Genomic DNA, 17084 nt, shown 5'->3' with positions numbered 1-17084 from the left:
ACCTACCAAACAAAGCAGCAGTAGACCAGCAGCTCCTGTGCCCTCATGAGCTAAAAATACTGATTTTCTCTTGGACTTTAGTGCAGGACAGTTTCCAGTCAGAAAAGGCTGTCTAATGATGAGTAAATATTTTCTTAGATATTATATAGACTTAAGCAGGAGTAGGCCAACATCCAACGAACATCCATGCACACCTATAGTCAGTTAAGAGTAATTCATTAACCTATCTGCATATTCTCATGTTGAAAATTCCACATAGAAAGGCCCTCAGTCGAACCAATTCTTTTAGCTTATTATTATTATTTATAGGTGACAATGTTGACCACTGCCATGAGCAAAGTATTAATAATTAATGTGCTAGTGTTATTGTTACAGTGGAACAGTGTTCCACCTTTTATTGTGAACTAGACATGCTTTTACCTCTTGTATCTTCAGGTAGCACGATTGGAGGCATGAGGTCAGGCAGCTCCTCTTCACCAGTCTGCAGCCCTGTGGCCCGCAGCCGGTTCAGATCCAGAAAGTCTGGGACATCGATGGCCAGGTCTGTGCAGAAAAATACATGAATAAAACTGAGGAAAGAACATATTAACACTTATAACATCCTTTCCATTTAACTCATGAACTTTCTACCAAAATGATAATCTCACTCTAGCGCTGCTGGCTGGCTGGGTAAGTGAACAGAGTGCATTTATATGGTGCTTTTTCAGTTTTAACAAGCAGTCAAAGTGCTTCACCCAAGAGTCACATTCACCCATTCAAACACCCATTTACAGACATTCACATGTCGATGTTACATCTGGGGCAGGTTGTGGTTTGGTATCTCGTTGAAGAACTATTTCATACAAAGACAGAAGCAAATAATAATTGGGTATTCAATAAGTTACAAAGGTCCCCAATATAAGTCAATATAATAAGTTTACTTATTGTATTTTTTACATAATTTATCTCTTAGTGTGTGTAATATCAATGTCATATGTAGGTTGCCAACCATTACCTGGTGTAAAGGAACACTAATGAATGTTAACAGGCACCAGCAGATGGCTGTTAACAACATCAGGGAACAAACCAAAATACTGAGCCTAGCGTATTGTTCAAAAGACTTTCCTCTTCCTTTACCTTTTTGTTATTCATATTTAATTAGTGAATGGTTTCATTTACCAATTTATTTGCTCATTTAAGTGTTCCTAAATTTCATATTTAATTAATTAATTAATTAATTAATTAATTATTCATTAATTTAACTAATTTGGGGACAAATCCAGTGGTTAATTTACTTGTATATATTGTTATTTAATTATTATTCAAATTTCAGGATACATCGTCAAAGGTGCACTATTTAAACTACAGCAGCACTTCAAACTTACAAACACCCCTGCAGTAATTTCACCTGGAAGTCAGGAGATGTGTAAGTCACAGTTCAATGCTGCCCTCTGTTGGTAAATGAGTAATATTACAAGTTTGTATAACTGAGACACCTCACTGGAGAAGAAAAACCGATGACATTATAAATCCCATGTTAAATGTAACAGACAGTTACCTAGTTTCTTTGGCACCCAGTCAAGCCCAAATGTAAATTTCTTGATCTGCACAACCAAATACTCTGGGAAGGAGGCAAAACGGGAAGTTCTGCAGAGGGAAAAAAAACGAATTCCAAAAGGGGGATTAAAATTGATGAATCTTTGAGAAACTACAGTGATGTGCATTAGTATTTGCAGGACCAAGAAAAGCTTACTTGACTCCAGCTGATTTTGCCTGTAGTGCTGAGCTCCAGAAGTCTGGGACGTTTTCTGGTTCTGTGAAGGCCTGCAGGCAGGACGTGAAAGGAATCCGTGCTCTGACTGGCTCAGGAGGAGCCCTCATGTTCTCCTCAGCATCTTTCCACTTGGCCTCATATGCCAGCAGCTCCTCTGGTAGCATTAAAACAAAAACAAACAAAACAAGTGACACAGTATAAGTGAATTTCCAATTTCACTTATTTTTTTCACTTATATAATTTAGGAACAATTATTTAAGGTTGCTGCTGACAACACTGCTATAGTCACATCAGAATCTTGTGATGACAACAAGTAATGTTTTACAATGAACCAAAAATGTATAAGAATATCACACCAAAGTCCAGCTCCAGTCTCACACCTCATGAGAACGGCAGCTGTGGCCCTCTACTGCAGCAGCATAGCGTGAGTAGGGTACTGAATATTTTTTGTAGTATCGACTGGGTATCAAACTTCCTCTGTATCACCTAATATCCAGAGTGTGTCGTTATATGTATATGTTACATTACATTACATTACATGTCATTTAGCAGACGCTTTTATCCAAAGCGACTTACAAAAGTGCATTTAAACATTTGGGTACAAATAAGAGCTAGAAGTAAGTAAGAGCTTCAAGTAGAACAAACTATGAAGTGCTAGTCATAAGTGCAATACAATTTTTATTTTATTTTTATTTTTTTTTGTCGTCTTAGTCGAGGTAGAGTCGGAACAAATGTGTTTTTAGTCGGCGTCGGAAGATGTGGAGGCTTTCAGCTGTCCGGATGTCGATGGGGAGATCGTTCCACCATTTGGGAGCGAGGACAGTGAACAGTCTCGAGTTCTGCGAGTGCCTCTGTGATCCTCTCAGTGAGGGAGCAGCAAGCCGGTTTGTCGATGCAGAGCGGAGTGGGCGGGCTGGGGTGTAGGTTTTGATCATGTCCTGGATGTAGGCTGGACCGGATCCGTTTGTAGCATGGAACGCAAGCACTAGAATCTTGAAGCGGATGCGAGCAGCTACAGGAAGCCAGTGAAGGGAGCGGAGGAGCGGTGTAGTGTGGGAGAATTTTGGTAAATTGAAGACCAGTCGAGCTGCCGCATTCTGGATGAGTTGCAGAGGTCGTATGGCGCATGCAGGAAGACCAGCCAGGAGGGAGTTGCAGTAATCCAAGCGTGAGATGACAAGAGCCTGGACCAGAACCTGTGCCGCCTTCTGGGTTAGGAGAGGCCGAATCCTTCGGATGTTGTGCAACATGTATCTGCAAGATCTAGCTGTTGCAGCAATGTTGGCAGTGAGGGAGAGATGGTCGTCAAGTGTCACACCCAGGTTCCTTGCGGTGTGAGAAGGAGTTACCACAGAGTTGTCGAGGGTGATGGTTAGATCTGTGGTGGGAGAGCCCTTTCCTGGGAGAAAAAGAAATTCAGTCTTGTCGAGATTGAGTTTCAGGTGATGGTCAGACATCCACTGAGAGATGTCAGTCAGACAAGCGGTGATCCGTTCTGCTACCTGTGTGTCGGAGCTGGGAAAAGAGAGAATGAGTTGGGTGTCATCGGCGTAGCTGTGATAGGAAAAACCATGAGAGCGAATAACCGAACCAAGAGAGTTGGTGTATAGAGAGAAGAGGAGAGGGCCCAAGACAGAACCCTGAGGGACCCCAGTAGCTAGAGGACAGGGTTCCGACACGGATCCTCTCCAGGTTACTCTGTATGTTCGGTTTTGAAGATAGGACGAGAGAAGGGTAAGTGCAGAGCCTGAGACACCTAGTTCTTGAAGGGAGGAAGTAAGGATCTGGTGGTTAACTGTGTCAAACGCTGCAGAAAGGTCCAAGAGGATGAGCACAGAGGAGAGAGAGGCAGCCCTGGCAGTGTGGAGTTGCTCAGTGACAGCAAGAAGTGCAGTTTCGGTCGAGTGACCTGCTTTAAAACCAGACTGAAGAGGATCAAGAAGGTTGTTCCGGTGAAGGTAGGAGGAGAGTTGATTAAAGATAGCGCGCTCCAGAGTTTTGGAGAGAAAAGGAAGAAGAGAGACAGGTCTGTAGTTATTTACTTCAGACGGGTCAAGGGTGGGTTTTTTAAGGAGGGGGGTCACTCTGGCCTCTTTAAGAGAGTCCGGAAAGCAACCAGATGACAGAGATGTGTTAATGAGGTGGGTGAGGAAAGGAAGAAGATCAGAAGCAATTGACTGAAGAAGGTGAGAGGGGATAGGGTCAAGGGGGCAGGAGGTGGGGCGGGCAGAGGTTATTAGGGAAAGAACTTGATCCTGAGATAGAGGGGAGAAAGAGGATAGAGAAGGAGCTGAATGTGTGGTTGGTAGAGTGGTGAGATCAGGAGGTGGGGTTGAGAAAGAAGAGCGAATGTCATCTACCTTTTTTGTGAAGTAGTTGACAAAGTGAATTGGTAGAAGGGAGGAAGGAGGAGGGGGGGTGGGGGATCAAGGAGGTTAGAGAAGATAGAGAAAAGTTTTTTGGGGTTAGAGAAAGAGGATTGAATTTTAGTCTGATAGAAAGATTGTTTGGCTGCAGAGATAGAGGCAGTGAAGGTGGAGAGAAGAGAGTGATAGGAAAGCAGGTCATCAGGGTGTTTTGATTTCCTCCATTTTCTTTCTGCTGCCCGTATCGTGGCTCTCTCAGCACGCACTGAGTCCGACAACCACGGGGCTGGGGAGGACTTACGAACCCGCCGGGAAGTAAGAGGACAGAGAGAGTCAAGAGAGGAGGACAGAGTAGAGAGGAAGGTGTCTGTGGCAGAGTTGGGATGCATGAGGGAGAAGGAGTCAGCTGAAGGAAGTGCTGATAGAACAGTTGAGGAGAGAGAGGAGGGAGAGAGAGAGCGAATGTTGCGACGGACAAGTGCAATATCTGATGAGATGAGATCATCAGATTGGGAGAGTGGGAGAGAGTAGGAAATGAAGAAATGATCAGAGACATGAAGTGGGGTTACCTTGAGGTCGGAGGTGGAGCAGTTTCTGGTGAAGATGAGGTCAAGGTGGTTGCCAGCTCTGTGAGTTGGTGGAGAAGGAGCAAGTGAGAGAGAAAGAGATGAAAGAAGTAGAAGTAGATCAGATGACTTCTCTGACTGGATGTTGAAGTCACCAAGAAGAACAAGTGGTGGACCATTTTCAGGGATGTTTGAGAGGAGGACATCTAGTTCCTCCAAGAAGTGTCCCAATGGGCCTGGTGGACGGTAGATGACAACAATGATGAGTTTTACTGGGTGAGTTATAGTTACAGCATGAAATTCAAACGACTGTGAAGAGAAGTGAGGCAGTGGGAAAAGAGTGAAAGTCCAGTTGGGGTTGATAAGCAGACCTGTCCCGCCACCTCTTCCAGTGGATCTGGGTGTGTGGGAGAAGGAGTGGGCAGAGGAGAGAGCCGCAGGGGTGGCTGTGTTGGAGGGTGTTATCCAAGTCTCTGTGAGAGCAAGGAAGTCCAGACATTGCTCAGTAGCAAAGCCAGAGATGAACTCAGTCTTGCGGGTAGCTGACTGGCAGTTCCACAGGCCCCCTGCAACAAGGTGTTGGATGTGTGTGGAGCGGGTGGGATATATAAGTGAGGAAAGGTTACGGTGGTGCTGTGAATGATTGTGAGGTTTGTAATATCTATGAGAAGAGACATGAACAGGAATGGAAAAAACGCACATATGTGAAAAGTAGTAGGTAACAGTTGTAGGTACAGGTACTTAGCCTCATTAGCCTCCTTGTTAGACTCCGGTTTAGACTCCTTTGTCTTTGTCTTCCGGAGTCTTCGTCTGCCGCTGAAGCTGCCGCTTCAAAGTAAGTGCTGCTTTTTCAAAGACACCTGATTAGGTGCTGATTAATTGCAGCTGAGTGGCCACTCCCTCTAGCCAATGGCACTTCAGTGAAGCTGATTAGAGGCTGATTGGTTACAGCTGTGTTGGCCACTCCCCTGTAGCCAGTGAAACTTCTCACCTGGTGATGGTGATGGCTCAATAGAAACTAGGTCAAAACAGCAACAATAACAACTTTGTCTTTGACCTAGCAGACAAAATATCTTAAACAACTTTCACCTTAACTACACAGACAAGTCAAAAGTCACTAAAGTCAAGCAACACAGTTAGATATATTAGCAAATAATGAAATAGCAACCAAATAAGAAAGACCTACAGAAGTGATACTTAGCTTAATTCCAGTAGTCCTATGAGATACCCAGATAGTCCAAATGCACACTGACAAATGCTGGTTTGGGTCTGGTTTAAATCTTACTCAGCTGTGTTGGCCACTCCCCTGTAGCCAGTGAAACTTCTCACCTGGTGATGGTGATGGCTCAATAGAAACTAGGTCAAAACAGCAACAATAACAACTTTGTCTTTGACCTAGCAGACAAAATATCTTAAACAACTTTCACCTTAACTACACAGACAAGTCAAAAGTCACTAAAGTCAAGCAACACAGTTAGATATATTAGCAAATAATGAAATAGCAACCAAATAAGAAAGACCTACAGAAGTGATACTTAGCTTAGTTCCAGTAGTCCTATGAGATACCCAGATAGTCCAAATGCACACTGACAAATGCTGGTTTGGGTCTGGTTTAAATCTTACTCAGCTGTGTTGGCCACTCCCCTGTAGCCAGTGAAACTTCTCACCTGGTGATGGTGATGGCTCAATAGAAACTAGGTCAAAACAGCAACAATAACAACTTTGTCTTTGACCTAGCAGACAAAATATCTTAAACAACTTTCACCTTAACTACACAGACAAGTCAAAAGTCACTAAAGTCAAGCAACACAGTTAGATATATTAGCAAATAATGAAATAGCAACCAAATAAGAAAGACCTACAGAAGTGATACTTAGCTTAGTTCCAGTAGTCCTATGAGATACCCAGATAGTCCAAATGCACACTGACAAATGCTGGTTTGGGTCTGGTTTAAATCTTACTCAGCTGTGTTGGCCACTCCCCTGTAGCCAGTGAAACTTCTCACCTGGTGATGGTGATGGCTCAATAGAAACTAGGTCAAAACAGCAACAATAACAACTTTGTCTTTGACCTAGCAGACAAAATATCTTAAACAACTTTCACCTTAACTACACAGACAAGTCAAAAGTCACTAAAGTCAAGCAACACAGTTAGATATATTAGCAAATAATGAAATAGCAACCAAATAAGAAAGACCTACAGAAGTGATACTTAGCTTAGTTCCAGTAGTCCTATGAGATACCCAGATAGTCCAAATGCACACTGACAAATGCTGGTTTGGGTCTGGTTTAAATCTTACTCAGCTGTGTTGGCCACTCCCCTGTAGCCAGTGAAACTTCTCACCTGGTGATGGTGATGGCTCAATAGAAACTAGGTCAAAACAGCAACAATAACAACTTTGTCTTTGACCTAGCAGACAAAATATCTTAAACAACTTTCACCTTAACTACACAGACAAGTCAAAAGTCACTAAAGTCAAGCAACACAGTTAGATATATAGCAAATAATGAAATAGCAACCAAATAAGAAAGACCTACAGAAGTGATACTTAGCTTAATTCCAGTAGTCCTATGAGATACCCAGATAGTCCAAATGCACACTGACAAATGCTGGTTTGGGTCTGGTTTAAATCTTACTCAGCTGTGTTGGCCACTCCCCTGTAGCCAGTGAAACTTCTCACCTGGTGATGGTGATGGCTCAATAGAAACTAGGTCAAAACAGCAACAATAACAACTTTGTCTTTGACCTAGCAGACAAAATATCTTAAACAACTTTCACCTTAACTACACAGACAAGTCAAAAGTCACTAAAGTCAAGCAACACAGTTAGATATATTAGCAAATAATGAAATAGCAACCAAATAAGAAAGACCTACAGAAGTGATACTTAGCTTAGTTCCAGTAGTCCTATGAGATACCCAGATAGTCCAAATGCACACTGACAAATGCTGGTTTGGGTCTGGTTTAAATCTTACTCAGCTGTGTTGGCCACTCCCCTGTAGCCAGTGAAACTTCTCACCTGGTGATGGTGATGGCTCAATAGAAACTAGGTCAAAACAGCAACAATAACAACTTTGTCTTTGACCTAGCAGACAAAATATCTTAAACAACTTTCACCTTAACTACACAGACAAGTCAAAAGTCACTAAAGTCAAGCAACACAGTTAGATATATTAGCAAATAATGAAATAGCAACCAAATAAGAAAGACCTACAGAAGTGATACTTAGCTTAGTTCCAGTAGTCCTATGAGATACCCAGATAGTCCAAATGCACACTGACAAATGCTGGTTTGGGTCTGGTTTAAATCTTACTCAGCTGTGTTGGCCACTCCCCTGTAGCCAGTGAAACTTCTCACCTGGTGATGGTGATGGCTCAATAGAAACTAGGTCAAAACAGCAACAATAACAACTTTGTCTTTGACCTAGCAGACAAAATATCTTAAACAACTTTCACCTTAACTACACAGACAAGTCAAAAGTCACTAAAGTCAAGCAACACAGTTAGATATATTAGCAAATAATGAAATAGCAACCAAATAAGAAAGACCTACAGAAGTGATACTTAGCTTAGTTCCAGTAGTCCTATGAGATACCCAGATAGTCCAAATGCACACTGACAAATGCTGGTTTGGGTCTGGTTTAAATCTTACTCAGCTGTGTTGGCCACTCCCCTGTAGCCAGTGAAACTTCTCACCTGGTGATGGTGATGGCTCAATAGAAACTAGGTCAAAACAGCAACAATAACAACTTTGTCTTTGACCTAGCAGACAAAATATCTTAAACAACTTTCACCTTAACTACACAGACAAGTCAAAAGTCACTAAAGTCAAGCAACACAGTTAGATAAAATAGCAAATAATGAAATAGCAACCAAATAAGAAAGACCTACAGAAGTGATACTTAGCTTAATTCCAGTAGTCCTATGAGATACCCAGATAGTCCAAATGCACACTGACAAATGCTGGTTTGGGTCTGGTTTAAATCTTACTCAGCTGTGTTGGCCACTCCCCTGTAGCCAGTGAAACTTCTCACCTGGTGATGGTGATGGCTCAATAGAAACTAGGTCAAAACAGCAACAATAACAACTTTGTCTTTGACCTAGCAGACAAAATATCTTAAACAACTTTCACCTTAACTACACAGACAAGTCAAAAGTCACTAAAGTCAAGCAACACAGTTAGATATACTAGCAAATAATGAAATAGCAACCAAATAAGAAAGACCTACAGAAGTGATACTTAGCTTAATTCCAGTAGTCCTATGAGATACCCAGATAGTCCAAATGCACACTGACAAATGCTGGTTTGGGTCTGGTTTAAATCTTACTCAGCTGTGTTGGCCACTCCCCTGTAGCCAGTGAAACTTCTCACCTGGTGATGGTGATGGCTCAATAGAAACTAGGTCAAAACAGCAACAATAACAACTTTGTCTTTGACCTAGCAGACAAAATATCTTAAACAACTTTCACCTTAACTACACAGACAAGTCAAAAGTCACTAAAGTCAAGCAACACAGTTAGATATATTAGCAAATAATGAAATAGCAACCAAATAAGAAAGACCTACAGAAGTGATACTTAGCTTAGTTCCAGTAGTCCTATGAGATACCCAGATAGTCCAAATGCACACTGACAAATGCTGGTTTGGGTCTGGTTTAAATCTTACTCAGCTGTGTTGGCCACTCCCCTGTAGCCAGTGAAACTTCTCACCTGGTGATGGTGATGGCTCAATAGAAACTAGGTCAAAACAGCAACAATAACAACTTTGTCTTTGACCTAGCAGACAAAATATCTTAAACAACTTTCACCTTAACTACACAGACAAGTCAAAAGTCACTAAAGTCAAGCAACACAGTTAGATATATTAGCAAATAATGAAATAGCAACCAAATAAGAAAGACCTACAGAAGTGATACTTAGCTTAGTTCCAGTAGTCCTATGAGATACCCAGATAGTCCAAATGCACACTGACAAATGCTGGTTTGGGTCTGGTTTAAATCTTACTCAGCTGTGTTGGCCACTCCCCTGTAGCCAGTGAAACTTCTCACCTGGTGATGGTGATGGCTCAATAGAAACTAGGTCAAAACAGCAACAATAACAACTTTGTCTTTGACCTAGCAGACAAAATATCTTAAACAACTTTCACCTTAACTACACAGACAAGTCAAAAGTCACTAAAGTCAAGCAACACAGTTAGATATATTAGCAAATAATGAAATAGCAACCAAATAAGAAAGACCTACAGAAGTGATACTTAGCTTAATTCCAGTAGTCCTATGAGATACCCAGATAGTCCAAATGCACACTGACAAATGCTGGTTTGGGTCTGGTTTAAATCTTACTCAGCTGTGTTGGCCACTCCCCTGTAGCCAGTGAAACTTCTCACCTGGTGATGGTGATGGCTCAATAGAAACTAGGTCAAAACAGCAACAATAACAACTTTGTCTTTGACCTAGCAGACAAAATATCTTAAACAACTTTCACCTTAACTACACAGACAAGTCAAAAGTCACTAAAGTCAAGCAACACAGTTAGATATATTAGCAAATAATGAAATAGCAACCAAATAAGAAAGACCTACAGAAGTGATACTTAGCTTAGTTCCAGTAGTCCTATGAGATACCCAGATAGTCCAAATGCACACTGACAAATGCTGGTTTGGGTCTGGTTTAAATCTTACTCAGCTGTGTTGGCCACTCCCCTGTAGCCAGTGAAACTTCTCACCTGGTGATGGTGATGGCTGAATAGAAACTAGGTCAAAACAGCAACAACAACAACTTTGTCTTTGACCTAGCTGACAAAATATCTTAAACAACTTTCACCTTAACTAAACAGACAAGTCAAAAGTCACTAAAGTCAAGCAACACAGTTAGATAAAATAGCAATTAATGAAATAGCAACCAAATAAGAAAGACCTACAGAAGTGATACTTAGCTTAATTCCAGTGGTCCTATGAGATACCCAGATAGTCCAAATGCACACTGACAAATGCTGGTTTGGGTTTGCTTTAAATCTTACTCAGCTGTGTTGGCCACTCCCCTGTAGCCAGTGAAACTTCTCACCTGGTGATGGTGATGGCTCAATAGAAACTAGGTCAAAACAGCAACAATAACAACTTTGTCTTTGACCTAGCAGACAAAATATCTTAAACAACTTTCACCTTAACTACACAGACAAGTCAAAAGTCACTAAAGTCAAGCAACACAGTTAGATATATTAGCAAATAATGAAATAGCAACCAAATAAGAAAGACCTACAGAAGTGATACTTAGCTTAGTTCCAGTAGTCCTATGAGATACCCAGATAGTCCAAATGCACACTGTATATGTATATATATATATATATATATATATATATATATATATATATATGTATATGTATATATATATATATATATACATATATATATATATATATATATATATATATATATATATATATATATATATATGTATATATATATATATATATACATACACATATATAATTTTGGTACAGAGACTCTCATCACCATCAGTGAGCCAATTTACATGCAGTATGCTGTTCAACTGATATCTAATACAGGATACAGGATGTTGCCAAAAAATAAAAGGAGGACAGGGCTTAACACTGTCTGTCTGTGTTGTGTTTTAAGAGGACGGCACTCGTTTAATGAATGAAGTTATGTTGAGAAGATCTATATTTGGAACAGATTTAATACAATTGGTAACAAAAAAGAAAAGTACAGTGTTTAGGGCTGGAAAACAAAGTCTAAGATATTAATATTAAACCTCATCAATACCCAGCCCATAGTGTGTTTCTTTACCTCGATTGGTGGCAGCCTCGATGGGGGCTGGCAACTGGATGCAGTAGTCCACCCTCTGTGTGTATCGCACCCGACGTGATTGACAGCACTGAACTCGCTCCTCCACCAGGAAACGGAAGACGTCACTTGGATTCTCTGAGCCTGCACTGTTCCTCTGCAGAGATAATATCAGCAACAAAATTACATCTTGAGATGAGGCAGATGTTTCACTGTGATACTGTCTGATACTAAAGTCTAGCAAAATAAACCACTATTGTACTTTATATTATAATTGCACATAAATGTATTTATCCAGCAAGGTTTTAGTATCCCATGGTCTAAATTATAATAATTTGGTAGTTCAGTCAGTTTGAAGGAAGCTTCACATATACCACAACAATACCAGGCCCAAGTATGAACTGCAACTCTGTCTAGAAGCTATTATTTGCCGGCTCCATTTACATTCAACAGGCATGATTTTAACAGGGCTGCTGTTTGACCCACATCTCTTAATAGAGTCATTATGCAGATGCAAACATTTAAGGAACTGCCTCCTCTCCTCTAGAATGTTTAGAATCTTGAAGTACATCATTATTATCGAGTGCAATATTTGTCTCATTGCTCCACCAGGTCACTGAAATTGACACTGTTTATTTTGAGATGCTACATAAATACACAAGTTATAATTTTACTCAGGTCAAGTATGCAGGCAGAGAGCAACAGAGGAAAATACTGCTGATGATCATAGGGTTAGTCATATTCAGTCAATTAGTATCTAGTTTACAAACAATGCTCAAACAAAAAGTTTGAACATAGGGAAAATATGGTTCATATATGGTTCCTCAAAAGACTGACAGACATGGAGAAACTGGCAGAATGGGGTGGGTGTTTGATTTGTTGATCTCTTTTCCACATGAGCTGGACATTTCAGGTCAGAGTCATAGCACCTATCCTGCAGCTGAGGCAAAACAGAAAGCATTATCTGGTCTCACTGTGTAAGAGATAGCACCATGCTATATATATCCTGGTTAAGAAAGACACATCAGAGCAAGCTGTGTGTTTGTACTAAACAGGGAGTGTGCTGTGTCAAGTGAAAACAGATCCTCCCATTCCCAGTCAGCTAACTACGCATGTCTGAAAAGTAACAGACATAAGTCAGCCATTTTGTGAAAACATTTTTCAGTTTGGTAGAAAGCAACATGTCTTTCTATTGTATGTTTGTTGTGTATATTGGTATCTTCTACCAGTAGACATTATTTAAGTTGATGCGTGCAGTAAGATATCGAGAAAGAACTCCAGTTCACATTGTGTATATTATAATGACTGATTCCAGCTGAGTTATTGCCATGGAAACATCATTCAATTTAATGTTGAACACTCCAGGTAAAGGCAGCTTAGTGACACTGTGTGAAGTATACCTTATTAAATTATAAATTAAGGCATCTACTCCTTGACACGATCTTTTCACAGGTAACATTATGTGTTGACTGAAAATTGTGACCTGGTGGTGGCGCTACATGAAAGATGATACATTTTGTTGGTCACCAAAATTTTTAGAGAATGGAAACCTGGGCAGAAGCTGCTTCTGTTTACAATTACTGAATCCAAATGCCTGCACAGCTTCAGCTTCACTTGCCTCAGTTTGACCTGCACAACTTCACCCTCACTCACCTCCACTAGGTTGATAAGGTGCAGCAAAAACTCTTGGGCATCTTGCTGTCTGTTTGAGGAAAACTCTGGGTGTCCCCTGCTGACCATGGCCTTAAACATCCTTGGGGAGATGCCTTTCTGCTGGTACTGAGATAAAAAACATTGTGATGTCAGTATTAACATGTAAGATTTTGTGTGAAGATGTGACCATGTTTGATTATAAAGGAGAGAGGATGTTATTTCTTGCCAGATAAAGAGGTTACTGCTAGTACAACCTGAAGGTGATGTCCTCTCTCATACATTCCAATTAATTAAGTCACGAATTGTGCAATATATGCCCCAACTATCAAAAACAGATTGATGATAAATAAATCCAAAGTAAAGATCTCTACATCATCACTTTAATGGGCAATGTTAAATGTACAAACTGAGCACAGCACATGTTAATGTAAGCCCTGCCCCCCCATACTCCAAACTGTCAATATGTGTCCAAACCTGACTCCACCATCACATATGTAGGAAGAGTAGGATCACAGCTCTGTCCTATCTATTACTGTGTTAAATAAGCCCAGATCTTAAAGAACCAGCACTGCATCCCATTATGCTGTAATCGATTTCTTCTACATTTCCTGACAGCTATACACAACAGTGTGCCATTAAACATTTATTGATTTCACATCAACTGGCAAACCAAAACACAAAAGGAAATGGCAAACTCAATAAATTAAATGTGATCTTGAGAGATTACAATAACCTGATAACATCAGACAATTCAAACACAGTATTTGTGCCTTAAGAATAAAAAATACTGTGCAAGTGCTGCACCAAGAGCTATTGTGTTCAAAAACAATTGCAGTTGCACAATTGGGAACAGAGCCAGCAGTTATTTTCAGACTAAAGGGAGAAAGGAGGTTCAGAGCACGAGAGAATGAGTCTGAAAAACACATGTTACTTTTGTTTCAATCAACTCCACTGAAAAGCTCAAAAAAGCTCAAGTTCATTAGTAACGCAAGAATTTCATATAAAAATAATTTTTGTGTTTAAATTTGGAAATTTAAAAACTTTTGAAACTACTATACTGTACCAATACTACAAATACTAATTTTGCTACCAGTCATTATTAACATGCTTGTTGGTTATGTACCCAGTTTGGGAGCTGGACATACCCAGTTTAATACCTTGTGTTCTTCTTTCATCACCTGTTCAATGAGCTCAGATTTCATGGGTGGTTTTGAGTACTGGCCTGAGAGCAGTCCATGTCCCAGTTTGGCCCTGTCAGACCAAAACAAAAGGCATAATCATTATTATATAGAGTAAAAATCTCCAGAATCCAGTTGGATTTTACTGTCATTTCCCATCCATATCAGAATTTCATTTTGTTTAATTACCATTAAGCATACAGAGAAATTAACATATTCATACATCTTTTTATTCATTTCTGTGCCCCAATACATTAAATTGTCCTCAACCTAAAAAACAACAAAAATGTCAATATTATTAAAATGTATATAATTATTATCATTTATAATTGTCAAACAGCTCATCCATAATTTGCTGAATAACATAAGAAACTGCTGAGTCACGACAATGCAGCAATATCTTCAGATAACTGTTGTTGATGTTAGCATGTTGTCTAGCTTGCCAACATGCAGTCCTAGTGATTTAATTTGAGTCAAAAGGGGGAGTCTGTATCTTTCAAGTCCTTCCATGACCTCATGATTTGTGTATTATAAGAGTGTGTTATGTAACACTTAAGTTACTTACATTTGCGTGGCAAAGTCCTGGGTGGGGTCAAGGGGTGAATAGTCATATATCCTCTGAAGATTACCCACATACCTGAAGATCAAAATACATGTCACAAGCTTCCCTCGGTGCAGCACACTGGACTTCACACAGACACATGAGCACTGGGCAGCCACATGTGTTCATGAAAACACTGAGAAGGTACTGAGAAGACATTGACTAATTCCTCTGGTCATATTACTTTTTCCACTTAATATAGTTTTAGATTCTTTTTTGGAATTTATGAAATAATCACTGGACAAAATAATAAACATGGTACAAATACCCCCTTAAAAAACATCTAGTAAATCGTCATCATGATATACTCACATCCTCTGAAAATCTGGGATACTAAAGAGGACCTGTATTACTGTGCAGAGGTAGCAGGTATTGCCCAGGTTTTTGATGCCTGTGTATCCAGGACCATACAGTGCCTTCAGCTTCATGCCCGACTCCTGAATCACCTCCCATTCACTGACTCGTGGCCGTGCATTATTGTCAGTGTGGTTCCCATTTTCTGTCTGAAAGACAAAAGGGAAGAGCCAAGTGTTCTGGTTTAGTTTTAATTTGGTATCTGATTATTGCTGCCAACTGCTCATCTGATTGAGCTCAAACTTGGCAGTTGTATTTCCGACAACCCAAGGAAGACTGGTGCAGACTGTAAAAGATGAATGAAAGGGTTCTTTTTAAAAATGTGCTTTTCTACATAATATTTTACTACATAATGTGAGAAGAACGGGCAGTAACACAATTTAGAGTGCACACACTAAGGTGAGGACACTTACTGTGAGACATAAAAGCAGAAAGAAGACACACTTATGTCATAAGAAGCATATTGCTTACATACAAAAGAAGTGCAATGTCAAATGTGATACTATATAGATGCTGCAACCAAGAAGGAAACAAGCTGGATTAACCCAGAGTGAGTAATCGTCTTACAACTACTACAAACATAAATGGTAAAAACAGCTTCAGCACAGCCAGGATAACGTACTCTTTTCTGCATCTGTAGCATGTCTATTCCAAAGTGTGATAAGTGTTCTGATATGTGGGGGTCCAACACAGCTTCTTCCTCCTCAAATGAATAGACATCTGAAACCAAGAGTCCAGTTAGTCATGCTGAAAGTAATGATTTTCTAAACACAGAAATTATAATAAATGTGATCCAAAGTTGTCTGTGATTTCAACAAATGAATGGACCCAGATCATTAACACAAACTCGGTGCTACGTTTCAGAAGAATGTGCCTCAGACCTGCTCCATCTGGGGTGATGGTGTCCAGTTTAACAGCCAGGGGATAGTTGGTCTCTCTGTAGTGCTCCAAAGCATGGCCATTACCTCCACTCCCATCAAAGAACCACTTCCCACAGAGCACTGCTCCATCTGTCAGGTTAAGCCACAGGTTTTCTCTCATCTCACACTTCTGACACTTCCAGCCACTGACAACACAGAAACAGAGAGTTGTGTTTACACTATGATTTTGTTTTCTTTGATAAACTGATGTGAAAAGGTAGAGATGAAGAAACATTGTAATGCAAACCAAAGAAGCAGACATTTAAAGACCAAAATAACATAAGTATGAGTGCTCTGTGCTCTGTGTCCTGTTTCTGAGCAATCACAAAACAGCATATTAATTCTCTACTGCTGGTAGAAGTTATATATATAGAGAGAGGGCCTCAACTTCCCATTTGTTGCTCTACACACAAACAGATTCAAATTTCACGGAAGCAATGCACTCAGGGAGAAAAAAAAAGCTATGAATCAGGATTTCCCACTGGACATTTGCAGGTTAAGATGTACATACTGTATAAGATTCAGCTATGTGAATATGTATACAGAATCAAAACATCTTTAGTTGTCCAGTGAGTCAAAAATACACCCACTCCTGTGTTGCAATCACAGAAAAGGGAGTTGTGAGTGAATATGAGACATATATATTGCTTGCTAATGTCAGTCATGACAGTAATATAAATAGAAATGACAAACAAGTATTGCCCTTAAAGGCACATTGTGTAGGATTTAGCATCATCCATTGGTGGAGTTACATGTTAATATCCCGCATCTCACCTTCCCTTCCAAGCATGTACAAGGACCAATCATTATCATTAAAATTCAAAAGGTGTTAAGTTTGTCCATTATAAAACATGATTATCCAACATGAAGACCCACTTCTGATGTAAATACAA

At 40.1% G+C, this 17084-nt stretch overlaps 1 protein-coding gene across 3 annotated transcripts in view; it reads right to left on the bottom strand.

Annotated features, from left to right (window-relative positions):
* usp13 (ubiquitin specific peptidase 13) overlaps positions 1–17084 on the bottom strand; it is a 39811-nt gene that overhangs the window by 14827 nt on the left and 7900 nt on the right. The window contains exons 6-15 of one of the 3 annotated variants that reach the window (XM_044043532.1): positions 16153–16337; positions 15894–15991; positions 15230–15420; positions 14882–14953; positions 14284–14389; positions 13139–13264; positions 11489–11642; positions 1733–1907; positions 1538–1626; positions 421–543 (exon numbers count right to left, since the gene is read on the bottom strand). In XM_044043532.1, coding sequence (XP_043899467.1) covers positions 421–543; positions 1538–1626; positions 1733–1907; positions 11489–11642; positions 13139–13264; positions 14284–14389; positions 14882–14953; positions 15230–15420; positions 15894–15991; positions 16153–16337 — 1319 coding nt within the window. The remainder of the gene's footprint in view (positions 1–420; positions 544–1537; positions 1627–1732; positions 1908–11488; positions 11643–13138; positions 13265–14283; positions 14390–14881; positions 14954–15229; positions 15421–15893; positions 15992–16152; positions 16338–17084) is intronic. The other 2 variants (XM_044043533.1, XM_044043534.1) reach the window with 2 other exon arrangements.

Source organism: Solea senegalensis, linkage group LG14 (assembly GCF_019176455.1).
Source record: "Solea senegalensis isolate Sse05_10M linkage group LG14, IFAPA_SoseM_1, whole genome shotgun sequence".
NCBI lineage: Eukaryota > Metazoa > Chordata > Actinopteri > Pleuronectiformes > Soleidae > Solea > Solea senegalensis.
The sequence above is the reverse complement of the archived record's forward strand: the minus strand, read 5'-3'. Positions and strand labels throughout refer to the sequence as shown.